The 27,313-nt window shown below is 52.3% G+C and overlaps 1 protein-coding gene across 1 annotated transcript in view; it reads left to right on the forward strand.

Moving 5' to 3' along the window:
- Col27a1 (collagen type XXVII alpha 1 chain) overlaps positions 1–27,313 on the forward strand; it is a 113,605-nt gene that overhangs the window by 3,601 nt on the left and 82,691 nt on the right. The window contains exons 6-11 of the mRNA XM_070004991.1: positions 243–301; positions 411–510; positions 4,352–4,422; positions 6,079–7,823; positions 15,292–15,345; positions 19,026–19,079. Of these exons, the coding sequence (XP_069861092.1) occupies positions 243–301; positions 411–510; positions 4,352–4,422; positions 6,079–7,823; positions 15,292–15,345; positions 19,026–19,079 (2,083 nt within the window). The remainder of the gene's footprint in view (positions 1–242; positions 302–410; positions 511–4,351; positions 4,423–6,078; positions 7,824–15,291; positions 15,346–19,025; positions 19,080–27,313) is intronic.

The following is a 27,313-nucleotide window of genomic DNA, read 5'->3' on the forward strand; positions in this document are numbered from 1 at the left end:
CACTGATCCAGGGCCTAGTGTGCCTCCCTGGCCGCTGGCCACCAGTTCTGCCTTCACACCATGTCCTCAAGCACTGTCTGGGAGTGCACCTTGGGCCCTGCTTGTCTTTCCTTTGCTCCTTGAGTTCAGGGCTTTCTTCCCATGTTCCTCCACAGCAGCCATCAGGGGCCAGAGGAGCACTGGATGGTCCCTGCCTTTGAAATGCCACCCATTTTCTGTGTCTCTGGTTATTGTGTTGGCAGATTTCTCAACTTCCATCTCTTGGTACCCTCGCTGTGTGACCTCACCAGCCTCAGCTGCTGTATAGAACAGCGAGCAGGAACCTGGGAACGTGGTGACTTACGTTTGAAGCCTGCCACTGTCCTAGAAGCTGGGCCAGGCCTTCTACCTTTCCAATTCTGTTTTCTTAGTGACAGAACAGGCATCCATGCCCCCCAGTAACACCACCAGGGTTTGCAAGGCTTTGCGGGAGCCTGCTTGCAGAGGGCTGAGCACGCTGCCTGGCATGCAGTAAGTGCTCACTAAATGGCAGCTGTTAGATGCATTATGACTTGCTTCATCTTGAATGGGCCAGTGAGTCAATGGGAAAGTTCTGGGCTGTATCCTGTCCAGACAGATGACCCATGTGTCCGTGTGTGCCGGAGGAAGAGGTGGAAGGTGTGAAAGACTTGGGTGTGGCCATCAGGACATACAGGATTTGGTGGGGTCACAGAGGTCTCACTGTCTATGCTCTGCTTGAGAGAAGAGCTGAGCGTGGACTGCAGAGGCTGCCTCCCCACCCCCCACCGTGGGCTCCATGAATATTCAGGACTTGTGTCACCTGGGAAAAGCATCTAGATAGTTGCAGGTTCAGGCCTCCACTCGACCAGGAGCAGCCGTGCGTGTTGAGCTGGCAGGGGCCAGGAATACCTGGATTCATCCTTGGAGGACTTTGTGGCCAAGACTCCCCTCCTCCCAGCTCCTGTTTGGGCTCCCCTGTCTCTGTGTTCTGTTCTTCCCTGAATTGTGGAGCCCTGGGGCCAGAGCCAAGGCCCACGAGGCAGTGGTGAAAACAAGTCTGGAGAACAAAGCCAGAGGCAGCTCAGGCACTCGGCACTAGGAACAGTAGCCTAAACAGGACTGGGACCAAAGAAAGAAGCGTAGCTTCTTCCCTCCAGAGCCAACTTTCCAGGCCCCGGCTTAGTCAGATGGCTTGCTGGCTCCCAGCTGCATCTCTCGGATCCTGTTGGTGAAAGCTGGGACTTCAGTTTCTGGAAAGTGGAAGTCTTTACAAGTGTCCAATTTCTTCTCCACAGGGGACAGGTCAAATGAGAACTCTTGTTAAGTGGTAGAGGCTTAGCGCAGTGGTAGCTTTGGGCAAGTGACTTCCCTCTGGGCCCTAGCTGCCCATCTCTCCAAAGAGGCAGTGGGGCTAGAATCTGATCTCTAGTGATTGGGGAAGTCTATGTGTCATTTACCCAGAATCCTGACCAAGATCGGGGGCATGTGTGGAGAGTAATGAGCTGCAGATTCTTTTCCCAGCAGGTTTTCACGGGTTCCTTTCTTCAGTGAGATGCAGCTAAAGTGCAGATTCGATCCCATCTCCCATGTGTGTCTTCTTTCTTTTGCCCTTTGGGGCTCACTTACCCTCAAGGGTTCCTGTAATTTATCCCTGTAATTAACTCTCAATTGCTCCACAAAAGTCATCTGGGCATAACCACAGCCAGAACACTGGCCCTGAAAGGCCCTTATGGGGCTTGCCCCTCCCCTCTCCTCTCTCCCTTCTCCTCTCTAGCTCTCTAGCAGCTGGGAGAGATGAGCAGAAGTGACACAGTGCCAGCGAAGCACTCGAAGACTGACGGCTGGTGCCAGGAAAGGGTCAGGGAGAGAGGAAGTTGGAGGGAAAGTGACAGAAAAGAATGATGACCCAGGAACACAGGGAAGTGGAAGGGCAGAGAATGGCAGGAGTAACTGACTGCAGGACTTCTCAGAGCTTTAGAGGGATGTAGGTGTGCTGCAGAAAGATGCTGGGAAAAGCCTTCCCCAGGCCTCAGTTTCCTGGAGTATCTTCCTGGTAGGAAATATCAAAAGAGAAGGATGCATGATAAATTGAGGAGGAAGCTCCTACTCTTCTCTGGCCAATTCCACTTTGTCAAATAAAACATAGCTGCCTGTTACAACTTCCCAGAGTCACGAGGCGCCCTTGGCTTCCTGCAGGACAACCAGGCCAGAGGGGCCTGTCCTTCATGCCAGGCAATCTCAGAGTGGCTGGGCACTCAAGTTTTCAGGGACAGCCGTGGTGGTGATGCAGAGGTCAGGCCCATGAAGAAGGCTCCGTGCAGCAGCAGCAGATCTGACAGAGAGAGGATCGAGGTCCTCCAGGGCCAGCCCTAGAAAAGCCAGAGCAGGGATGCAGGCTTGGAGAATGGGAAAATCCTGTCCAGAGTCCCTGTGATATCTGGTAATACCCATTTGCCCTGCAGAAGTCTGAACGCACACACACACACACACACACACACACACACACACACACACACACACACACACACACACACACACACACACACACACACACACACACACACACACACACACACACACACACACACACACACACACACACACACACACACACACACACACACACACACACACCGAATGCCTGCCCAGGACAAGGGAGACAGGAAAGAAAGGGACAGATGGAGATGGCTTTGCCCTTTGGGATACCCATGTGGTGGGGACATAACAAAGGATACAAGGCATCCATCTTAACGGGTGGTGCCAATTGATTGGCCAAAGGAAAAGGGTCCTTAGCATCCACCACTGCTTCAGCCAGCGTGCCTTCAGCTGTGAGTAATTGCAGACTCAACTCAACATGACTTAAACAATAAGGCCTGAAGAGAGATCAGGTGTAGGGTTGGTTAATTCAGCATCTTTTCCAGTCTAATCCAACACCCATGATTTTTCCTTCCTTCTACTCCTCAATGGGACTTGCTACCTCACGTGCATAAAATGGCTGTAGCAACTCCAAGCTGTATGTCCTCCCCCAACAACACGCAGAGGCTAGAAGAAAACCTCTCTGTTCTTTTGAAACACTTCCCCTGGATGCCTGACAGGCATCGCTCACATCTCATTGACCACATTTGAGTCATATATGCATGCTTAAATCAGCCACTGGCAAGGCAAACGAAGTTCCCAGAAGTGGCTTTGGCACATCCAACTTTACCCAGGGTCCTGTGAAGCCCTGGATTAGAGAGCACTTTCTCAGCATTAAGGTCATAATGGCTATTCTCTTTGACGGCAGAGGAAGGAAGTTCGAGGGATGTGAGCTTGTTTTCTAAGGTGCTCTGGGAGCCTGGATAGAACCTGGGTCGCCCTCGACATGGGCTCTGGGGTTCCTTAATGGCGTGACACCAATCTTGGCCTTGCTCTTGGGAAAGGATGCTGGACCTTTCCCAGCCTCAGGTCTCACCAGCCACCTGGCCTTGCTCTCCCTGTCTGCATCCCAGCCATCTCTGGCTACCTGCTGCCCTCTCTTCTGCTTCCCCGGGGATCAGATGCTCTGCGTGGCTTCAGGTGTCAGTAGTGGCTGCTCCCACAGGAAGATGAAATCAGATCGTTGCCTGTGACCCTCTTGGGAAAAGTCCCCGAGTGGAGCCTTAACTCTTCCTGTCCCAGCCTGTGGAGGCAGCCAGGACCAGCTCCAGAGCACTTTTTGTGGCTGGCATCAGAGTGAGCCCTAAACATGCATGAGCTGACTTAAGCCCTGTGCCTGGTGTTCAGGATAGGGAGGGTCAGCCCGGTTGCAGAGGATGAGCTGGGCTCAGGGAGGCTGTGTGACTCATCTGGGGTCACACAGCTGGGAAGTCCCAGGACTAGATTAGCAGTGGGGCTGCCTGGCTCCCTACCAATTACCCTAAGCTTGAAGCCAGCTATGGCAGCACCTACCACCTAGGAAGGGGTCTCCTCTCTTCTCTGCCCTTTTAGGACATGATCATGGAAGCAGCCCTGGCCTGCCATCTGTGGGCTGGTGTCTAGGGAAGGGTTTCCCATACAGTCATGCACATGGGGAGACTTGTGTCTAGGGAGGGGGAGGAGCTGGGTTCTGAGCTTCCTGACCTTGCTTTCCACATCTGTAAGAAGAGGCTGGACTAGTATCCCACGGGCCCTGCTCTGTGGTGGAGGCCATGACTGTAGCTTGAAAGCATCCAGGGGGTAGGGGCTGCTCTAAGGCCCCCTGGCCTCCTGCAGTAGAGACAAGTGGAATGAGGGCTGGTCTGCCCTTCCTCCTGCCACTCCCCCACTCCTGCCTCCCTACCCCCGCATGGCCGGATCTGGACGGAAGCTGATGCCCGCTTGTGTCTGTCTCCAGGGGGTTTCTCTTCGCCTGGATCTTGGTCTCGTTTGCCTGTCACCTGGCCTCCACCCAAGGAGCTCCTGAAGGTAATTCTGTCTTCTCTTTGTCCAGGGACAAACAAAGGAGGGCGGAAGGAGCCCGAGAACTCAGGTATAGCAGATATCTATGGCCTGACTTGGAAGTCAGGGTCTCAGTTTTCCCATCAGGAGAATGGAGTCAATTATGGGTACATCCCTTTTGGGGCTTGAAGGTTGCTTTTCAGGGCTCTGAATAGGAACGAGGAAGGACCATTCTGGGCACCTGGGCCAATCTCAGTGCATACTTAGGCTTCGCTGTCCTTATTTGTCCCATCAGTACTTTGAGAACTGCTTCTAAGGGACATGAAGGCCACACATGTCATAGATCATGGCCTGGGACCCTTCCTGAGAGGTCTTGCTTACCAGCCTGTCTCTGAGGAGCTGTCCAGGGGACCAGGACAGCCGTAGGCTGGCCTCACAGCTGCCCATGGAAACCCAAACCTCCCCCACATCTGTTTGTCAAGAGGCCACGATGCCTCTTAAAATAGCCACTCCTCCCCCCTCCTTCCTCCCCAGCTGCATGCATTCTGGAGCAGGCAGCGGGCACTCTGGGTATCCCTGTGGGCTGACCTGGCCCCTGGGCAGGGATTGGGTCCCTGGGAGGGGAGGGCCATACCCGGAAGAGACTTCTGAAGCCTGGCAATATTTTGCACACGTCATATTTTCCAAGCTTGCTGTTTCCCCTGACAAAGTAGGTGAACAGCTGTCCAGAGTCCTGAGTCAGGCATGGGGGTGGGAGAGCAGCGCTGTACCCGGCCAGGTTTATGTAATAAAGGGATCTCACTGTGGCCAGCTGGCCTGGCCTTCACATCTTGGTGTAAGGCTGAGTTCATTCCCTGTCCCCCGGCTCTGCCCCTCACCAGGACTCTGGATATGTCTCCCCTCTGGTGGTTAGGAACAGGGGGTCCGGGTTCTTACTCCAGTGGTGCCATCAAAGCCACACAACTTGGGTGAAGTTATTGCCTCGAACTCCTCTGCCCAGTGGGCACCAGCAGATCTTCTTGGGGGCACGAGTGAGGAGATGCACACAAGGCATGCTTGTTTGAATTGTTGTTATCCATGACTTTGTTCCCTGAGAGATTTGGGTAAGCACAGTCCTTCCCTACTCCCTGGGGCTTGCAGAGCTGAGAGAACTCACAGCAGACCCTGAATCAGAGTGTGGGGCTTTAGCAATAGTCTTCTGGGACCCCTGGAGACTGCCTACTATTCAGCCTTGGAGCCCAGCCAGAGAGGATGAGAAGGGACCCTCACCTATCTGCCTGCCATGGCTCTGGTTCTCCCTGGGCTGCTCTGGCTGGCTACAAACCATTGATCCTCTTGAGTAGCTAGGGTTATGTGTGAGCCACTGGCGCCTGGCCAGACTCTTTTCTTAAATCAAGTATATTCATTCATGGAATCATGCCAACATACTTCTGAGGTGGCTTCTCTAATTGATAGGGGGGGGGAATGAAGCACTCAAGTTTCAGGGTTAAGAAAAGGCAGAGTTGGGACTTGAACCCAGGAAGTCGATGTTTTTAGCCTTCACCTGCAAGGCCATGCAGCTGGACAAGGGGCTGTAGTACAGATCAGAGGGTGACAATGCCAGCCTGGATGTGTGAGGAGAACCCCGTGGCTAACGGTGTAATGTCCATGTTAACTGTTCACTTCTCTGCCCTTCCCTCCCAGATGTGGATGTCCTCCAGAGGCTGGGCCTCAGCTGGACAAAGGCAGGGGGCAGCCGGAGCCCTGCGCCCCCGGGCGTCATTCCGTTCCAGTCAGGCTTCATCTTCACGCAGCGGGCCCGGCTGCAGGCCCCCACGGCCGCTGTCCTTCCTGCTGCCCTGGGCACAAAGCTGGCGCTGGTGCTGAGCCTCTGCTCCCACCGTGTGAACCATGCCTTCCTCTTCGCCGTCCGCAACCGGAGGCATAGGCTGCAGCTGGGTCTGCAGTTCCTCCCAGGCAAGACGGTCGTCCACCTGGGGCCCCGGCGCTCTGTGGCCTTCGACCTCGACGTGCACGACGGGCGCTGGCATCACCTGGCCCTCGAGTTCCGCAGCCGCTCCGTCACCCTGGTGACGGCCTGTGGACGTCGCCGCGTGCCCATCCCGCTGCCTTTCCAGAGGGACCCCACGCTTGACCCCCAGGGCTCCTTCCTCCTGGGGAAGATGAGTCCTCACGCCGTCCAGTTTGAGGGTGCCCTCTGCCAGTTCAGTGTCCACCCCGTGGCGCAGGTCGCTCATAATTACTGTGCCCATTTGAGGCGGCAGTGTGGACGCGCCGATCTGTACCGGCCCCAACTGGGGGCCCCCTTCCCTCGGGACTCTGGCAGTCCCTTTGCCTTCCAGCCTGACTTGGCCTTTCTTGGCCTGGAAAACCTCACCTCTGCCACCCCAGCCCTGGGGACACGACCCACAGGCAGGGTGCCCACAGCAACGGTGGCTCCGGCCACAGCCCTCAAGCCCCTAAGGACTAACCCTGGAGACCCTTCTCAGCATAGTGCTAGGGGAGACCCAGCCTGGACCCCACTGCCACCTGCGAAGCTGTCCACCAGAAAAGCACCTCCTCCCCTACCCCCGGCATCTCTGAACAGCGCCACCCAAACTCCTCGTCCTGCTGTTGCCCAGCCACGGCAGAAGATCTCAGCCACCAAGAACCCTAAGCCTTCAGCTCCTTCAGTCATCCCTGCCCAAAGCCCCCATCCTACCCTGAAGACAGCTCCCCCTTCATTCACAAAGTCAGCCCCACCCTCCCAGAAGCCAGTGCGTCCCACCTCCGTCCCGGCTCTTGCCATAGCTTCTAGTGCCCAGGGGAAGCCAACGCAGAGGGGTCCCCAGACACCACGACCTCCACTGCCCAGTGCCCGGCCTCTGCCACCTGCCTCCGGCTCCTCTAAAAAGTCTATTCCCCCAGTAGCCCAAACAGAGGCCAAGCTGACCAGCCGTGCTGGCAAGCCAGTCTCTGCCCGTCCCAGCACCCCCAAACCTCCCCAGCCCACTATTTTGCACCAGTCTCCTGCCCTCAGTTCTGGCTCCACCAGAACCGCTCGGCCTCCAGCCACCACCATCGTGCCTCCAGCCTCACACACTGGAATTCCCAGAACAGCACCTCCTACCTTTGCTCTTGGTCCAGTCGCCACTGGAAGCAAGAAGCCCACCGGATTGGAGGCCTCCAAGAAAACAGGGTCCAAGAGCAGTCCCCGGAATCCTGTTCCCTTCTGGTCTGGGGAAACATTCGGGGATGTCCCACTGAGAGACTTGACCACCAGGCCCAGTCGGCAGACTACTCCGGCTCCGGTTTTGGCCCCAGCGCGAGTTCTGAGCTCCAGTTCCTGGCCCACGAACAGCGGCTACTCTTTCTTTCACCTTGCCGGACCCACACCTTTCCCCCTGCTGTTGGGACCTCCAGGACCCAAGGGAGACTGTGGCTTGCCAGTAAGTCTGGTGGGGTCTGGGTGGGTGGGCAGTTTGGAACAAGAGGCTGGGAACTCCTATCATCCTAATTACTTAGGAAACATAAGTAGGTGGATTGCTGTCCAGGCCAGCCTGGGAGATGAAGGGGGAAGGGAGTGTGAGGGGGTGCGGTGGGGGCGGGGGGAGCAAGACCTTATTTGAAAAAGAATTAATGCAAAAAGAGCTGGGGCATGGCTTAAGTGGTAGAGTGCCTACTTAGCAAGCATGCAGTCCTGAGTTCAAACCCCCCAAGAAGAAGAATAAATAAAAAGAGAGACTGCTGCTGGTAATGGCAAGGGAAAAGGTGCAAACTAGAACCAAGAGCTGGTTGTAGGTCAAGCCTTGACTTGAACCCAGTTCCTGTCACTGGATCCCCTGTCTCTATGATTGCACATTTTGCTGTAGATTCATGAGCCATTGACACCACTGAGGAGTGATAACCCCCACCCTGAAAACAACAACAACAACAACAACAACAACAAAAATCCCTGGGCTTTGGTTGGCCCAGGTTCAAGGTCATTTGCTGCTAACCCAACTGCAAAGGCGGAGTGGCTTCAGAAAGGCAATAACAGATTGGCCCTTGTCTTAGAGAAGCAGCCAAGTAGTCTCCGGAACCAGCCCTCCTGCTCCTGACCCGGCCTCAGTAGCCAGCAGCTTGTCTGGGAGCTGCGGACAAAGGTTGCAGAGGACAAGCTCTAGATATGTTTTGCTTGGCACAGGCAACATTCTTTAAAAGAAAATCTAGTTGTTACTGACATTTAAAAATGGTCATTGAGACTTGTAGAACTCACATTTTTTTTTTTGGAAAATGGGAGATAGGGTGGCCTTTAAGTGGCCCCATCAGATGGGACAGGCTTCCTGTACCCACGGGTTCCCCCTCCTCCCATTTGAGTATTCCAGCACACCGCTTACCTGCCTGGCTGGTACCCAAAGGCATTTGATTTGTGTCCCCTAGGAAAGGAGTCCGTGATAAGGAAAGTCAGCATGGGTGAGAGGAACAAGGAAAGAAGGAAGGAAGAAAGGAGGGAAAGAGGGAGGAAGGGAAGGAAAGAAGGAAAAAGGGAAGAAGGGAGAGAGGGAGGGAAGTTGGGAAGGCAGAAGGAAAGAAACATTCCTATACAGGAGATGGTCTCAAGGTTGATATCTCTGGTTTGCCTCTAGGACTTTCTCTAGGGGCAACGACCTTCCCACAGCTGGAAGGCAATTCCTCTGGGTGGGGATTGGGGGGATGGAGCTTCCAGAAGGCTCCAGCAGCCTCTGTTCTCTCCTCCTTCAATGGAGATGACCATCATGCCTTCCCGCCCCCTCCCTGGAGCTGGGTCTCCCACTGGGCTCTGTGTTTGAGGTTAGGGCTCCCACAATGTGGAGACAGTGGCAGATGCTGGGAATTCCCGAGCCTTACAAACACACTTCCTGAGTTTGAATAATCATAAGGAATAATATTTATTCAGTTCCGTCTCCAAGGGGACGGAGAATCCGCCTTTATTATAACCATATTGGAGGCCTTATGGAAATGCTATGCATTGCTTTACAATTATGTCAACATTCTGCTCAAGTTCCATGTTCTGAAGCTGGCAGCCCTGAGATCCGGGAGCTACTATAGTCCCAAGAAAAGGACAAGGAGCCTTTTTACTTCCCAGACTGCTCAGACTGACCCTGGCCCTAGGTGGCCTTGGTCCTGACAAGCCAGTTTCCCAAACTGTGCTCAGGCCATGAGGCTGAAAGGGGTGAATTGTCACCTTCTGACAGGCCAGAGGAGCCTTGGGCCCAAGCTCAGACCACACAGCAGGCCCTGGCCAAGTAGAGGAAAACAGTCCTCCCTCTCCAGGCCGTTGGCAGTATAGAGCGAGGCCAAGGCCATGGCCAGGCAAGCAGAACTGAAGCAAGAGCAAGTAGGGTATAAGGACCTGCCTCAGGCACACGTATGCCAGAACCATTCTTTCCCTTGGCACTTAGGTCTAGCCTGCCAGTTCCTCCTTGAGCTTCTCTATTAAGAAAATACTGGAGTTGGCTCAGTTAGTTGACCCCTGTAGGGTAGGTTCAACCCTCCCCCTTGGGCAGATGAAGAGACAGAAGACTGTGGCCAGAGAGGACCAGGACAAGCCACACAGCACATAGGAGGCTGATTTGAAATGTATACTTTAGGCTCACACTCAGTATATCTTGCGTGTCTACTCAGACTCGGGGCTGGGAGGTGGGAGCTTCCTAGGTGAAGCCACTCTGTCCTTGGCCTCGGAGGGAGAGCTCAATGTAAAAGAATCCTTTGTTTCCATGACTGGTTGAATTGAGGAGCTACTTCCTCCTGCATGGACTCTCTATTGGTTGATTGGGACAGAATGCATGTGCCAGGCCTGCCTCCCCTCCCCCCCACCCCCCTGGAGTGTTCTGAGGTGGGTCAGACCAGGGACTTTTCCAGCATGGGAACAAGCTGGCAGCTGGGATGCTGCTCGGAGTCCCTAACCTCAAGCTAAGGCCAAAGCTCTTTCTGTCCCTCCAGCCCTGATTGCCAAGGGCAAGAGAGAGGATGGCACCTGTCTACCCAGGCGCTGTCTCTGCCTTATACCCTCATCTGTACCCCAGCTTGGAACCTGGCCCACGTCAAGTGGGAACCAGGAATCTTTGGCTATGTGTAGACTGATGCTGGAAGAGGCGTCTTTGAACAACGATGGCATGAATACCCATCCTCTTGCTTTCTCCCTTATCTTCCCTGATGCGTTCAGGATCTGAGCCCAGCAGAGACCCTGTATGACAGACTTGAGTTCACATCCTAGCTCCACCAGTCACTCTGGGCTTTACCTACTCTGAGGCGCCATTTCTGTAGACTATCTCTCCTGAAAATTTGCCCAGTTGTGTGGGCAGCTGCTGTAGGAAGGAGGGCCGTGGCGCCATCTCCTCTGCTTATGCAGCAGGATTTTTTTTTTTGGTGGGAGGAGGGGATTCTTTGCGGGGGCTCTCTCTGTAATAGGTGCTGGGGAAAGGAGCTTGAGAGAGTTCTGGGGCTGGGGCTGCCAGCTTCCATGATCCTCAGGCGGGAGCAGGAGGCTGCCTGTCGGAGGCCAAGACAGTTCGGTGATGCCTGCCAATTGTGGGAGCCACCGTATGAGCTGATCTGTGGGAGTCCCAGGAGGGGAGTATGGAAAAGCTGAGCCGGGCAGGGAGGCTGTGGCTCACAGAGCCGCACAGAAGCTACACAGAAGCCCTACCAGGGAGGAGGTGAGGCGCCTTCTTATTCATCCACCATCCGGCCTCTGGCATTTGCACACACTGTGCCTCTGTTAGCATCACCTTGGGGAGGCTGGCTGAGGCCTAGCCGCAGCAAAGGCTCTGTGACTATCTGTGAAATGATGGAAGAAATCAGATCCTTACAAATACCAGGTTGTTTCTACTCCCACACCAGCCTCCCATGGTTACATAGAACTTGAGAGGCCCTTTGGCTAAGCAAAGCATGTAAGCTTTGATTTGGGATGACCTGGATGGGAACCAGCCATCCGTTCTTTCCTAGCACAAATGTTGATGGAATACCTGGATACCTGGTGCTGTGTGACCCTTGGCAGATCACTTGACTTCTCCGAGCCTTCATTTGTTTCTGCCCTGGTACATGGGGATATGGTATGACGTACCTATGGCTTCAGTGAGATGATGTAACCAGAATTGGGACCTGGATCTGAGTAGGCTGCCAGGGCTTTGATTGGTGCTAATGGTGGGGTTTGGGTGGGGAAATTGTTGGGGCTCATGGGTGGAGCAAGGAGAATTCAGATGAGAGTGGGTAAGTGTGATGCCATAGGTCTGCTGCAGAGGAGGGATTTAGGGGTGACCTCCTCTACTTTCTCTACTTGCACTCAGCCAGCGTACTTCTGGACTGGCTTTCATTTGCTGGTCCACCTTTGATAGTGTCACTCCCAAAGGATTGCGGGGTACTTCCTGTCACCTCTGGGGCCCTCAGACTTCCTATGGGGAGAAGTGGAGATCAGAGCTTGAGATCGCCCCAGGCATGGTGTCATTGAGATACAGGAATGCGGACAGCTGCCTTGCCCAGCTTTGGCAGGCCCTGGAGGCTCATGCCGTGAACAGGACAAAGTCTATGCTGGCCTGTGAGCTCCAGCAGGACATAGGGGTGAGGTGGCATCTTAGGAGGAGGCGTTATGGTTTTCTATGTATAATACAGAAGGAACCAGCAGGGGCTGGTCATGCCCAGGATCCTGGGAATGCAGCAAAGTGTCATCTGTGGCAACCAGACCTGAGGGAAGCAGAAGAAGGGGAGAGGGATGTCTCACACCTGGGATCACAGTAAAGCTCAACAGGGAGGGCCCGGGTGAAAAATACTCTGTCCTTTCCCTGCCACCAGCAAGCATCTGCTTGGTGTGGTGCAGGGCTGGGATGGGAAGCGCGGGGGTGGGGAGGGGTGGGGTGGGGGGCGTCTCCATTAGCCAAACTCCACGGGAAGCCAGAGAGCCGACACGCAGAGTCTGGCACACAGTCTGCAGAACTCATCCCCCAGGGCAAGGGAAGAAGCCAGTGAGTACCTGTTCTGGCAGAAGCTAGGTTCTTGTGTACCCCTTTCAAAGCTGGACACACAGAGGCCCGGAGGCCCAGGTTGTAATACCTTGCCCTGGGCCACACACAGAACTGGATTCCTATGAATTCCTGTGGGACAGCTCTGTCCCTCAGGCCCTCCCCTAGATGCTCTGCACTGGGTGGCGAGTCTTAGGGATAATTGGAGCTCAGTGGTCACAGGGGATGGCCCTTTCAGGCCTCCTGCTCACCCTCACGAGGCTACAGGCCCAGAGCAGAAGCCCCGAGACCCCGAGGTCATTGCTCAGGCTATATGGCAGTGAATAGCATCCCCAGGCATGGACTCTGAGCTCGCAGATCCCAGGCCTGTGAAATGTCTCCTTGCTCCCTGACTGTTAGGAAGATGCCAGCCAGAACTTACTTCTTTCTGCAAGACCAGCTGGGCACAAGGGTGGTCTTGTTCTATGTGAAGGGGTTTCTCTAGGTCTGGCTGCTGGAGGCCAAGACTCTGAGAAGGCAGGGCAAGGGGGAAGGCCAGAGGGGTGGCTGGAGTTTCCATCACCATGTGTGCGTGCACCCAAGTCCAGGCCTCCCCTGCCTCCCCAGCCAGGCAGGCCTGCAGCCCCTGCTCCCTGCCCCCTCTGCCCTGCACCCTCTCTGAGGCCTCGTTGTTTGCAGCGTGGAGTGGAAAATCCCACCCCAGCCCGTGAATCATCCCGGAGTCACCACTCAGGCTTCAGGCCTGGAAAGAAACGGCAGCATTTTTCCACTGCATGGAGAACAGGCAGGGGCTTGGCTGCAGGAGGGGGCACAGGGCAGCTGCCCTCCCCTGTGTTAACCAAGTGGGCACTGGGCAGATGGGGGCCAGTCGAGCCTGCACTGAGCTGCACTGAGGTGCCCAGCCCCGAAGCTGATGGAGTGGAGGGACTAAAGAGGCCACAGCTGGGGGTGGGGGGAGGAGGAAGGGTGGGGGACTGGACTGTCACAAGTCAGGCTCCCGGCTGATGTCACCAGGCTGGCCTCTGGGTCTTGACTGGTACTGTAGATGTGGTGGATGACGTCAGATTCCAGCACAGATGCCCCCATTTCTAGGGTGGGAGAAATGGCAAGAGTGCAGACTTCCCCAGCTCCGTCTGTCCCACACAGGCACCTGCCCCTCCCCTCAGCCCTGTGGCAGGACCTTCTCTGAATAATGTCACTTTTCTTCTACCTAATGACCCTGACCCCAGCTCCCCTAAACCTAGAAAATGCCAGTGTCCAAGTGGTTTGGGGGTGGGGGGTGATCGCTTTGTAGATACCTACAGAAGGAGGACTCCTGAAGCTACACATCTAAAGAGCACTGTGTGTGGGGAAGCTGCCCTGAGAAGGAAAATAAGCCCAGTGGTGTTAGGTTTGAATGTAGTCTCTGCCTCTTGTTAGCTGTGTGATCTTGGGCAAATCCCTTTGCCTCTCTGAGCCATCTCTGGCTTCTTACCCATCAGAAGGGCACAGCAATACGTAGCCTTTGCCCAGAGCATTTCCCCTTTAATTCTGGGTCACCTGGGAGAATTGGGTCAAGGGGGGCTTTCTAGGAAATGGGCAGCATGTTCTTTCTCTTCCCCCTCCAACACAGATGTAGAAAGGAGAAGGTGGCTTAAGCTTTGGAGTAGGAAAGTTCCAGGAGCTGCTCCCTAGAAGTAACAGCATTGAGCATTCACTGTGCCAGGCACCGGATTAGCGCGTTTACAGATTATCTGCGGCTGGGTGCTATTATTACCCTCATCTGACAGTTATGCCGGCCTGGAGACAGGAAGTAGCTGGCACAGTGCCACTCAACTAGTACACAGGGTGCCCAGCATGAGCCCAAGGCTGTGTCTTACACCATGGCTCCCACCAAAGCCAGCTCGGGAAAAGGGGAGGACACCCTGGCCTCAGCCCCAAACCCACAAGCCAGAACTAGAAATGATCACCCAGCCCTGAGTTCAAGTTCAAGTGTGTGTGCAGGATGGCCAGAGGCAGTCTTGCCCACAGGTTGGCTGTGGGCACAAGACTTGGAGGAGCCTAGAACTTGCCTGAGGCCATGCTGGGGCTCCTCCTGCCTGCCCTGGGGCTCTTGTCCCATATCTGCTCATCTGGATCTCTCCGGTGAATTTTACTTATGGATGAGCGGTCCCGGATGTGTTCATAGGCCAGAATTCCCCGCCGAGGCTGCCCAGCGTGAGATTGGGATTAATTACCAGCCAAAAAGCTCACTGAGTTTTCAACACTGGGTCTAACTCTGGGCAGGAGACCTGGAATCTTTGCTGATCATTACTTGAAACAAATGAATTCCCCAGGCCTCACACATCCTCGAAAGCTGGGCTTCCTTGAAGGCCCTGGGCTCCCGTTTGTCACTTGAGACGCTGGTTAATCCTTTTACTGCTTCTGGGGGTGAAATGAGACAGCGGCTGTTGTATCCATTTTAAAGGGGACTCAGACAGGCGGAAGGGATTGTACAAAGCCCCCAGCTCTGACATCGGTAAAATCAGTAGGGAATAATGGTTGGCCTAGGAGCTTAAACTGCCTGGCTGCTTCTTTCCTGTGTGAAGTAGGGGAGAGATGAGGCTAGATGGGTGTTCGTGAAGTGTCACACTTCAGGATGAGGCCTTTTTCTTGCCGGGAATGGGGGAGCTATCCAATGTGGTTGAGCAAAGGTGCTCCCAGGACAGGTGAAAGAAGACAGAGGCTTCAGAGACTGAGAAAGACCAGCTGTTGGGTTTTGCAAGGCCTAAAAGCCCCCAAAGAGCATGAGTTCCTCAGAGCAGGGACCTCAGTGGCTTCTGGGCAGCCACGGGGTTTCCATGCTCAGAGCTCTGGATGGGATTGTTGCATGAATGTTGCATGCTGTTTTTTGAGGGTTTTGGGGGGGAGGGGGAGAGAGGGATACTGTGTGATGCTGACTTTTTGCTTTCTCCTGTAGGGTCCCCCAGGGTTGCCTGGGTTACCTGGACCTCCCGGTACACGAGGGCCTCGGGTAAGTGAGCTCTTCTGGCGATAGCCAGACCAACAGTTCCGAAGTTCCAGCCAAGTGTTCACTTCTCTGCCCCTTGCTAGCCTCCATTGTTCAGTCAATACATTAGGAACAGGATCCATGTGATGGATGGAGCTTTGCTGATGGACATAGTAGATGGTGGGGGGGGGCAGTCCCAGGAGGGCCCAGGATGGGGAAGGGGATCCTGAAGACCATCTCCTTGGGCTTGTGGGGGGACTGGTCTCAGCAAAGCTTGATGTGGGTAGTGTTTCTTCCTGGGATTGTTGGGGGGGTTGGACATGTGTCCTGAGTGGGTTATCCGAGGAGGGAGCTAGATGAGCTGTGATGTCCGTTGTGAGCCAGCTTAACCCTAGTGACAGTGGAGCTGTTAAGTCTCTCCACATACTCAGTCCCATTTGACCCCTCCCCTAACCTGAACCTCTGGGGGCCAGGGTGACCACTGGCACAAGGGATAAGAGACAGACGTGGCCAGGATGGAAACCCAGGCTCTTATGCAAATAAATGCAGGGGCCCTGGGGAGGTCTTTGTTGGGGGTGGCGGGGAACACTGGCACCCATGCAAATCCATGCCCAAGCTGAATCAGCCTTTCCCACGCTGGGTGCCTGGCGAGGTGCTGGCAGAGGTGACGGCTTGGGGTGTATTTTTAGCCCTGGGCCCAGTGGATGGTTCTGGTTATGCAATTACTTGGGCTCTTGTTCCTTTCAGATCTGGCCCTATGTTCCCTGGGTCCTGGCTCAGGAATCTGCCATCTGCCCTGCATTTCCTCCTGGCTTCAGAGCCACCAGGAAGCACATGCCCAGAGTTGGGGGTGGGGAGGGTGGAACTACACAGGCATCAGAAGGCTTTTAGACACGGGACCTCACAGCCTGGAACAGCACGAAGGCCCCTTGACCTAACAATCTAGGTCCAGGCATCCTGCCCTTTGCTTTCCAACCTCCCTGAGCCTGCCAGTCCCTCAGCTGTGCTCTGCCTGGCCTCTGCCTGGCCGCTCTGCGTGGCCATTCAGGCTATCCTCTGTTCTTATGATCACCCCTCTTTGGAGCTCCTTAGGGACCCTATCTGCCCCTCCCCACCCCTTATGCCTGGGATTGCTGCCTAAAGATTCCCATCACCCACTGGACCTTTTTCACTGGTGACTTCATTCTCTTTCCAGCCATCCCAGGAAACAGGGTCCAGTGGTCTCCTTTTGCAGATGAGAAAACTGAAGCTAAAAAAGCTTTATTCAAGGCTACCTTTGAATGAAGTCAGAGTGACTGCCAGAGTCGGGATTGGGCCCAGGCAGTCTGGCTTTAAGGCCTACCATCTTTACCATCTATGGTGTTAATTTTTCTGTCTACCCAACCAAGTCTCTGCTTTCCCCTCCCCCTCCTCAGAGATGTCTGGCAAAGCTTTTGCATCTGGAAGTCAGGAACATTCCACCTAGAAGCTGTGCGATCTTAGGCAAGTCCTTTCTCTCCTCCTGGCCTCAGTCTCCCCAGTCTGGGAACTCCAGGCCCTTCCCATTTCTTCACAGCTCTGGGCAGCTAAGTTTTTCAGCTAGACTTCTAGGCGCACTGCCTGCCCCTCCCCCCCCCATCCTGTTTCTAGCCTGGAAATTCCATAGATCATTAAATTCCACAGATAATAGAACGTTGCCTGCAATAATCCCGGTGCTGATGGACAGATGGCAACTCTGGGGCTCTGGGCTATGCAGGATCTCCTTTGAGGTCATCAAGAGCCATGTGGTCCCGTCCTTTCCCCCCTCCACATCCTCCCTCGCCCATCCAGGGACATTGGGGAACCCCTCTCCCTCCCCCAACCAGCTTTCTGGGCTGTGACATTTATAGAATTGTCTGCTTGGCTTGCAGTCAACTATGTCTCGTTTCTCCTCTCTCTTTCCCTCTCTCTCTTCTTCAAGGCAGTGGCTGGAGTGGGTGGGGAGGTGTGTGTGTATAGGGAAGCAGGATGCCACAAGCTGCAGATGGGGTGACTGAGTACTCTGTCACCCCTCTGGAACAGTGAAGGCGGGGAGCACAACTGAGATCAGGCAGTCACCCTGGGCCTGGCTGGTGGAATGGGTGGGTACTGGTCGTCAGGGTCATCTCTTCAGACACCTGAACTCTGAACCCTGGGTTTAGTCCCCAGCCTGGCTTTTCCCAGACTTCTTAGAGAGCCCCTAGATGGGGTCTCTAAGATGGGGTGGGGGAAGGATGAGGCTGTACGGATGGGGAGGGGGGAGATGGAGACTGGGACTCAAAACTGGGACAAGGCCCTGACATCCAAGTTCCATTCACAGGCCAGGAGACTGTGTTTTGGTGGGCTGTTGGGAGGGCCTACGAGGGCAGATGATTTTAGAAGGAGGGTCAGACGTGGCACTTGTACATTCCTTAGGCTGAGGGCACTGCAGACACTGTTCCTTCCCAATGCATTTGGAGAAGGGGAGGGTCCCACTGAGGAGGGAGGTGCCTCGGGCAGGCAGGCAGGGAATGTGACAGGCTACAGCTGGGAAGTTGGCCTTAGACAGGAGAAAGGAAGCAACTGCATACACAGCTGGCCCGTTGAGCCCAGGGGGCTGGGATGAGCCTGTACAGAGAGCCTGGTGGGAGTGGGGAATCGGTGAACCTTTTCAGGTGCCCTGAGGATTGCTGCTGGGCAGAGAGCTGTCTCTGAGGAGTTTGTGTTGCTGGGTTAGAAGTTTGCAGCTGGAGAAAGTGGACATGACAGGAGCCAGCTGTCCAAGGGCATTGGGAGTTGGTAGCCAGTAGCCAGAGGACTCTGCTTTCACTTGGCCACAACTCTGCTATGCAATGGTGGCCCCTGGACTCTCTAGGTGCAGCCTCCCAGCTGCTTCATGGTGGTACCTGGAATGGTTAGAGCGTGTCCGTCTTAAGGGACAGCTCTGACCATGTGCTGTGACCACAGGACACAGGGGCCACATCCACCCTTCTGTGATCTTTCATCTCTCAAGATGCCTGCAGAAGCCAGTGGGAGTTCAAAGGTTGCAGGAGTCCCTTTAGGCTGGAGCAGTTCTAGAAGTTTCCCTAGAGGAGATGGACTTTGAGCCAGGCCTTGAAGAATGAGTTTAGGCTCCTGCTAAAAGGATGATGGAGACAGCATGGGCCAGGTGATGAGGAAAAATAAATAGTTAAGTATGGTGGAAGTCCAGAGAGGCTGGGAAGGGCTGATGTGTCAGGCCATACTCTCTGAATGTGGAGTAGAGGTGTAACTCCAAGGCCCAGGCTTTGTCCTGAGGTCAGATATATCTGAGGATTGTGCTTCAAACCCAGCCTGGAAATTCTGTGAGACTCATCTCCAATTAACCACCAAAAGCTGGAAGTGCTATCCTTGAACAAAAAAAGCTCAGGCCCAGTACACAAGCCCTGAGGTTAACACCCCCCCTCCCCCGCCCGCCAACCCCTCCTCAAGCAAGCAAGCAAGCAAGAATATCTGCAAAATACCTGTGAGCTCCAGCTTTCTTGTTCCAGGAGTAATGCTGAGCCTCCTCCTTATAGGTGAATAGGGCAAAAGTAAATAATGTGTGGGATGCGCTCACACAGGTCTAGGCACCCAGGGTCTCCTCAAAGGAGCGGAATAGCTATGGTAGTACTTCTCATGCTCAGGTAGTGCTGTTGGAAGTGGATGACTGTTACTATTTTCTCTCACTTTTCCTTTTTCCTCTTCAGGGTCCTCCTGGGCCATATGGAAACCCAGGTCTGCCTGGTCCACCTGGAGCCAAAGTGAGTATTGGCTGTGTCATCTGTAGACATGGGGGAGGGGGGTAAGTGCTGGGGTCAGGTCACATTTGGGTGTGTTCCCAGGGCATTCTGAGAAGGTGTTTCAGGGTCCCAGAGCTCATTCCTGGTGTCTGGTCCAGTACTGGGACTGGAGGCACAGGGAAGAGTCCTGAGTTTAGCTTCTAGTGGGAGAGAGGGGGGAGAAGGGCGACTAGCACCTAGAACCCTCAAAGGGGAGCAAGCAGAAAGGCAACTGGATGCTACATGGGGAGGGCTTGAGATGTCACACGAAGGACCTAAGGTTTACCAGTTAGTTGCAAGGCGTGCCCCAGGAGGCATCAGTTGTGCAGACTGGTATAGGGACCGGGCTGAGGCAGGGACCCTAGGGGGAGGGGGATGGAGGAGAGGTCAGCTTATAGTCTGGGAGAAGGAGGAAGAGAAAGGGTGAAAACAGGAAGCCCTAGTATTGATCCGAGTGACCGAGGGCAGGAGAAGAACTGGGGTGGTACCACGCCAGGTAGAAGTCACCTGAGCTAGGACGCTCCCCACCTCCCCCAGGGATCCTCCTTTGAATAAGACTCATGTTACCTTCTCCTGAGACCTTCAAGGCTGGGGTTCAGAGGATATAAAAACCCCAGCTGTGGGCTCCTTCATGGGTTCCTGGGGCTCAGCACAGGTCAGGGTTATTGGGCAATTTATAATGAGCAGCTCAGATTCCTAACAATATCTGGGATAGCAACAGCTAGGTAAAAGACAAAGAGTTCTCAAGACAGGTATGGTGTGGTAGCTCAAGCTTGTAATCCCAGCTACTTAAGAGGCAAACATCAGAGGATTGTGATTTGAGACCAGCCTGGGCATGAGACTCCATCTCAACCAATGGCTGGGCACAGTGGTGAATTACCTGTCAGCCTTAGTGACAATAGGGAAACTCAAGTAGGAAGATCATAGTGCAGGCTGGCCCAAATGTAAAGTGAGATCCTGTCTTGAAAGTTACCAGTGCAAAAAGGGGCTGGAGACATGAATCAAGTGGTAGAGTGCCTAGCAAGAGTGAGGCCCTGAATTCAGTCTCCCAGGAAAGGCAGAAGAAGTAGGAGGGAGAGAAGATACACTTGAGGAACTTAGGAGAAAGGTGGCTGAAACACCTGTGGTAGGCAAAGAAGAGCAGAAGGCTCCCAGCTCTGAGGCCTCCAGGCCTTACCCATGCCGGCTGTGAGTTAACCAGGTGAAGAACACCTCTGGGCTTTTGTCTAGCTGCAGTCCAAGGCCATTCTTTGTCAGTCTAGCTGCAAAGATTAATGGCTTAAGGGAAGACTTCTGTTAAGCTCCAGGCTGAAAAAAGCAAGCACCCTCCAAAGAGTAGCCCCCACTAGCCAAACAGCGTGTCTGTGGACAAAGGTCCTACAGGAACTATCTTAGATGTAAGGATATATAAGGCTTTGAGCACTTGCACAGAACCTCAAGGGTACCAACCTCAACACCCATGGGCTGAGACTTTCACCAGCCCAAACTGGGACTTTCTTTGAAAGGCAGGCACTGGAATCTTCAGGGGCTCAGTGCCCAGCAGCTGTCTGGGTACCTGGGATGACCTGGGTTTTCTGTGTGTGTGTGTGTGTGTGTGTGTGTGTGTGTGTGTGTGTGTGTGTGTGTGTGTGTCCTGGGTTTTCTCTGTGTGTGTGTGTGTGTGTGTGTGTGTGTGTGTGTGTGTGTGTGTGCTTGTGTTTGTGCACGAGCGCATGCCAGTAGTGAGGCTTGAACTTGGGGCCTGGGCACTGTCCCTCAGCTTTTTCACCCAAGGCTGAAATTCTACTACTTGAGTCACACTTCTACTTCTGGCTTTTTGGTAGTTAGTTTTGGAGATAAGATCACATGGACTTTTCTTGCCCAGGGTTGGCTTTGAACTGAGATCCTCAGATCTCAGCCTTCTGAGTAGCTAGGATTATAAGTGAGAGCCACCAGCATCTGGCTGCCTGGATTCTAATAAAGCAAATGATAATGATAATAACTACACTGTATTGTGCCCTTGCTGTGTGCAGTAACTGTGTGTGCACTTAACCTGACTTGTCTCCTTTGAGCCCACAAAGACCAAAGACATGATTGCGCTACCTATTTACCAATGGGAAAACTCAGGCACTGGCAGATTAAGACCTTGTCTAGCAACCTGCCTCAATGGGTCAGGCACGGTGAGGTTCCTTTGGACATTTCAGTACAGTGTGTGGGTGCCTCAGGATGCCGATCAGACGTATCAGGCTTGCCTTTCTTGGCCTGTTCTGGTTGGACCTGTTCCCGCCTGATCCTCTGCTTCTATAGCAGCATGTGCTCAGGCTGCTCCATCATCTCCTCTCTCTAGCTCTTACTGGCCTTTGAGCACCACTGAGTGGCCCATGACAGAGATGGGCTGCTTGTCTCTCCAGTTTGGAAAGACTGTGGATGGGGCACTTAGGCTGGGGTCCTGGCAGGGACTCAAGTCTCAGGGATAGGACTCCCATTTGGTTGATTGCGCCCCAAGGCCGTTCTCTATGAACCCCCACTGTGAAGGCCAAGTGACTTAATACAAGCCATTCCTCTGTCTGGCCTTAGGCCATGTGGAGGGTGAATGTGTGCATAGCAGTCAGTGTCATGGGAGAGGGTGTGTGTTCTTGAGAATCTGCTGGAAGCAAAGGGCTGCATCTCCCATGGGAAGATGAAGGATTGCTAGTCAGAGGTTGTGCCTGTACACTTCATTCCTAGTGTCAGGATGGCCCCAGGGCTACCAGTCAGGGCAGACCTGTCTGGCTGGAGACACGTTTTCTTGGTTGGCCCTGGGGCTGTCTTTGATTTTTAGGTGGCTTGGCCAGGTTAGGGCTAAAGCAGAGGCTCCCCCTGGATGCATTCAAGGGCATATGAATGTCTGAATCAGTGGGTGGGATCCTGCAGAGAATTTCTTCTTTCACCAGAGACCTTTTGGGCCCAGTGGAATTGTAGGACTGTCCTCCCCCAGGCCCTGTGCTGGGCTCTTATCTTCCAGCTCAGTGTTAGCTTGCAGAACTACTTCTGGGACCACCCACCTATTTACTCACCCTTGGCTTATTGAGCACCTACTTGGTGACATGGTGAGGATCTCTGCTATGTAAGTCAGTTGTTGCACATGACAAAGCTCCCCTACCAGTCTCAAAGGTGGGAGGCAGATGGGTAGGTGGAGATCATGATAGGGTGAAGAGGAAGGATGAGGGACCTCATCTCACTTCAGGTTTTGAGGAATGCAAGGTCAAAGGACTGAAGTGACGTACTGGGTTTGCAGCTGGAAGGAGCTTTGTTGGGGCTCTCTGACTGATAAAGGTCAGACCAGGCTTCAATTTGACTTCTGTCTTCCAGAGCCCCCCAGCTGTGCACAGTGTGGCCATGCATGCCGTGTTCAGAGCAGGCAGGAAGGGGGCTTGTCAGCCTCTGGCTGGAGCTGAGGTCAAGGACTATGAAAATGGGGCTGGAAATTCATTTGTCTAGCATAGGGGTTAAGAACATGGACTCTGGAGCCTGACGATCCAAGTTCAAATCCTGACTCATTCACCTTATAGTTCTGTGGCTGTAGGAAAATTATTCCAACTTCCCACACCTCCATTTCTTCATCTGGAAAGTGCAGTGATCCAGTAGGCTGCCACTTAGCCAGGACTACTGTGGTAGGCAGGGCTGCCCTGGGAAAGGGTCAGCCTGTATTAAATGCAGATTGGCACATTCCCTCTCCCTGAGGAGTGCAGAGGCCAATGAGAAAAGAAACCATGCTAAACACAGCAGGACTTCCAGGCTCTAGGAACTCCATGAAAGACATGGCCTGCTCAGAGGCCTCTGAGAAGGGGCTGATGGGATTGGTCTGGCCTAGCCAATGAGCGACACTCTCCTGGAAGGTAAGGAGCTAGGGTCTACAGGGTAGTGGGCAGTGGAGCCAAGAGTCAAGGAGAAGCGGGGACAGGAATCAGGCCTGAGAGATTTGGCAGGGGAGGGGAGAAGGGACTTTATCCAAAGAATGCCTGAAAGACACCAAAACTTGGGCAGAGGAGAGGCTGACAGGGGAGGTTTGTGAGGGCCACCTGGGAAGCAAGACTTGACCAAAGGGGAGGCCCAGAGCTACCCAGTGGGCTTGGAGCTGACTAGGATACAGTCAGGGGGTCGCTGAGGCCTGGGGCAGAGGTGGAGCTAGGGGATCAGAGGTAGGGGAGGGTCCATAAGTCAGGATTGCTGTGGGCAACAGAAAAGAATGGATATGCAGGGCGGAGCTGGCAAGAACTGGGACAGAGACAGTCCTGTGCCCATCTATCCCCTTCCAGTGATGACAGAGATAAGACAAGCATGGAAAAATCCAGAAGATAATAGTAGCAAAGCCAGTAGGTATCAAAGCTAATAAGTAGCAAAGCTAGTAGGTAGCAGAGCCGGCATCAGGCCCAGTGCCGAGCCACAGAGCAAACGGAACCTCCCACAACTCAGTTCTCAGGTCCTCACCCGCCGAGGCTGCTGTCTGGCCTGCTGCACTTGACATTCAATTTGAGTGCTTCCTGTTATCTTTACTCCCCACATGTGCTTGAACGGCTGCCTGGCATCCCACCAACACCAATATCCACACTTCCTATGGCCAATTTCCTTTCTCTTCAAACTGCTTTTTGTTAATATCTAGTACTATCTCCAAGAGCATTACTGTCTGTCACTGTTGGAAGCCACCGTCATTTCATGATCAGATTCATGAATTTGACTTGCCAGCAGGAACTCAGTTAGAATCCTGGCTCTACCTCTTGCTGCTTTGTGTGTCATTGGGCAAGTGACTTAAATTCTCTGGGCCTCAGCTTCCACTTGTGAGGATAATAATGTCTTGTTCAAACCTTAGAGGATTGTTCTGCTGATTAAGCTGTGTATGTTTATATTCATATACTTCTCTCTCTCTCTCTCTCTCTCTCTCTCTCTCTATATATATATATATATATGTGTGTGTGTGTGTATACAGGAAAATGCCTATGAATAGTTGATAATAACATTCTGCATGGGTGAGAGTCTAATTGTTACTCTATTAGTTGCTTTCTAGAAAGGTCTACTTCAGTTAGTACGAGAGGTTGCCTGTACAGGAGCTTGAGCTCAAGGCCTTGAGCGCTCACCTGCCTTTCTTGCTGGCACTCTGTCAATTGGAATCGTATCTCTATTCAGACAGGAAGCTATTAAAAGTGGATAGTTCATGTTTGTTTTCATTTATTTCCCTGGCCATCTATGGGTAGACATTTTACTTACATCTGCTTGTATTTATATTTTACCACTGTCAGTTTGTTTGGAGTGGAAGTGTGAGGTTATCATTTGTAAAAAATAGTTTATATTCATATATTAAGGCTGTTAAAACTTTGCCTACTCTAGCAATGTTTTCCCAATTTATTATTTGCTTTTGAAGATTATTCATGGTGATTTTCACAAATGGAGTTGTCCATTGTTTTTAACTAATCATAGAAAACACTTCTTAGAAACATATAATATGGCCAGTAACTTGGAGAGGGTACTATCACAAGGTAGAATTTATGGTTCTTTCCTATCTCCCTCCCTTCCTTCCTTCTTCCCTTCTTTCTTTCCCTCTCCCTCTCCCTCTCCCTTTCTCTTCCTTTCCCTTCCCTCCCTCCCTCCCTTCTTCCTTTCCTTTCCCTCCCTCCCTCCATCCCTTCCTCCCTCCCTCCATCCCTTCCTTCCGTCCTTCCTTCCTTCCTTCCTTCCTTCTTTCTTTCCTTCCTTCCTTCCTTCCTTCCTTCCTTCCTTCCTTCCTTCCTTCCTCCCTCCCTCCTTCCCTCCCTTCCTTCCTTCCCTCCTTCTGCTAAGAACTGAAGTAGGACTTTCTACATACTAAGCATGCACTCTACCTCTGAGCTACACCTCCAACTTTATTTTGCCTATACTTGGAAATTTCTTTCTTGCTATATTTCCACTTTTTTGTCAGTCACGGGCCTTGAACTCAGAGCCTGGGTGCTGTCCTTCAGCTCTTTTGTTCATTCTACCACTTGAGCTACAATGCTGCCACCTCCGTATGTCTTCATTTTTACATCTTGTTGTTTTATGATATCATTTGTACTCTTAAAATTCTTAAACCATCTGGAATTAATGGGAATGGAATAGGAATCTAATATTTCCTTTAGCAGTTAACCATTTTTTAAACAACATTTCCTCAAGTGATCATTATCTGTTACACCAGACTCTTTCAGGCTTCTAGTATGTTTCGTTGCTCTACCTGTATATTTGTATGTTAGTATAATCCTATTTTATATGACATTTACTATTGTTGTATGATGTGTCTCTTCTCCTCTCCCCTTTTAAAATACTTCTGGCTATTTTTTGTTAGATAAACTTTATGGCTATCTTCATTTCCTTTAAAAATCTCTTTGGGAATCTTTATTGGAATTGCTTTAAGTGCATATATTAATTTGCAAAGAATTAACATTTTTAAAATATCAAGTTTTTCTTTCTACACACTTGGCATGTTTTCTCATTTGGTTGAAGTTTTTAACATCTCAGTAAAATTGTATACTTTTTATTATGTAATCCTTGCATGTTTCTTATTCAGTTTATACTTAGAGATTTTGTTTTTGTTGCCATTATGATTAGGTTATTTTTCCCTGTTATATTTTCTTTTCTTTTTTTTGGGGGGGGGGTCCAGTCGTGGGGCCTGAACTCTGGGCCTGGGCGCTGTCCCTCAGCTCTTCAGCTCAAGGCTAGCACTTTACCACTTGAGCCACAGCATTGCTTCTGGCTTTTTTTTCTTTTTGCTTATGTGGTGCTGGGGAATGGAACCCAAGGCCTCATGCATGCAAGGCAAGCGCTTTACCACTGAGCCACCTTCCCAGCCCCTCCCTGTTATATTTTCTATCTGGCTCTCAGCTATTGAAGGAATATATTGATTTTTGTGTTTACTTCATAATCATCCCCTTTACTGTATCATCTTATTAGTTCTTCTAGTATTTCAGTCAGTTCTGCTGAATATTCTAGTCAGGCACTTGTATGATTTTCAAAGAAGGACAGGCATATTTTGGTCCTCTTCTTCTGAAAAGCCAGTAGCTCTTCTTTGTTTTTTCCTGCCTTATTGTGTTGGCTAGAGCTTCTAAATTCATGAAATGGTAGTAAGGTAGTAAGACTGTCCAAAGGAACTTCTAGGAACTGGGCCAGATATGACCCAACCTCAGCCCTATTGCCTCTTGAGATGCTATTTGTTCAGTCATGAATTATTTTCTGATGCTTTCTGTGGGCTAGGCCCTGTCCTGGATATTTGGGATTGGAGATGATTTACACAGAAGCTTAGAATGACCAGATCCTTTATGACTCGGTCCTCCTTTTTTTCTCACTCCCTCTCTGGGCCTCAGCTACCCAAAGCCCTCTCTTGTCTCATCTCACAACCCTACCTGCCGGGAAGGGTCCCTGAACAGTTCCCATTCCTTCTATGTACTTCCATGTACTTCACCTTCTCCTAGCCTTCTAGTTCTTGTAGGCTCTGGGACGTAGGCCAGGCAGAATCTAAAGTCTCCATGCACATAGCAACTATGGTTTCCTTGAGGTCACACAGATTTTGGCTGGCTACAGAGCTGAGTCTAGAAACCAGATTTTTTTTCCTCATCAAGGCAGATATGATTCATTACACTTCATGTTTTAACCACTCTCTTAGGGGTCTGGCTAGGGAGATGTAGGGTCTTTTCCATCCCAGAAGCCACCTTTGACTCAACGGAGAAACTTGAACCTCTGTTGAGTTTCACTTCCATTTTGTCTTCTTCCTCCAGCCTCAGTGTGGCTGTGTAAATCCCTTCAAGGATTTACTCACACCCAGGCCAAGCTCTTTGCAGCTTTTCCTGTCCTCCGCTCAGCTCTGGAGTATAGCTTTTCACTGCACTGTGCTGAAATGTAAAGAGCCTGGACTCTGGAACCAGACTTCCTGAGTCTAAACCCCACTTTCTCACTCTTTGAGCTTGGATGAGTGATATATCCTGCCTCAGTTTTCCTCTTCTGTAGAGTGGGGATCATGATTACTGCTACCCCATAGATTTGGGAGATTAAAGGGGCTAACACATGTGCAGGAATTAGGAATGCACTCCATAAATGCTAGAGCTGCTCTGTCTAGTTTCTCCCATAAGTTTCTGAGGGTTAGGCTGTGCGTTCTGTTTCCCTGTGTTTTCACCACACTTGGCTTACAGTAGATGTTTAATATATGCCAATGTCCCTGTCTCTATCTCTGTGCTGGTCTCTGTCTCTGTCTTTGATTG

Source organism: Dipodomys merriami, unplaced genomic scaffold (genome assembly GCF_024711535.1).
Source record: "Dipodomys merriami isolate MVZ:Mamm:240054 unplaced genomic scaffold, mDipMer1.0.p SCAF_11, whole genome shotgun sequence".
Taxonomy (NCBI): Eukaryota; Metazoa; Chordata; class Mammalia; order Rodentia; family Heteromyidae; genus Dipodomys; species Dipodomys merriami.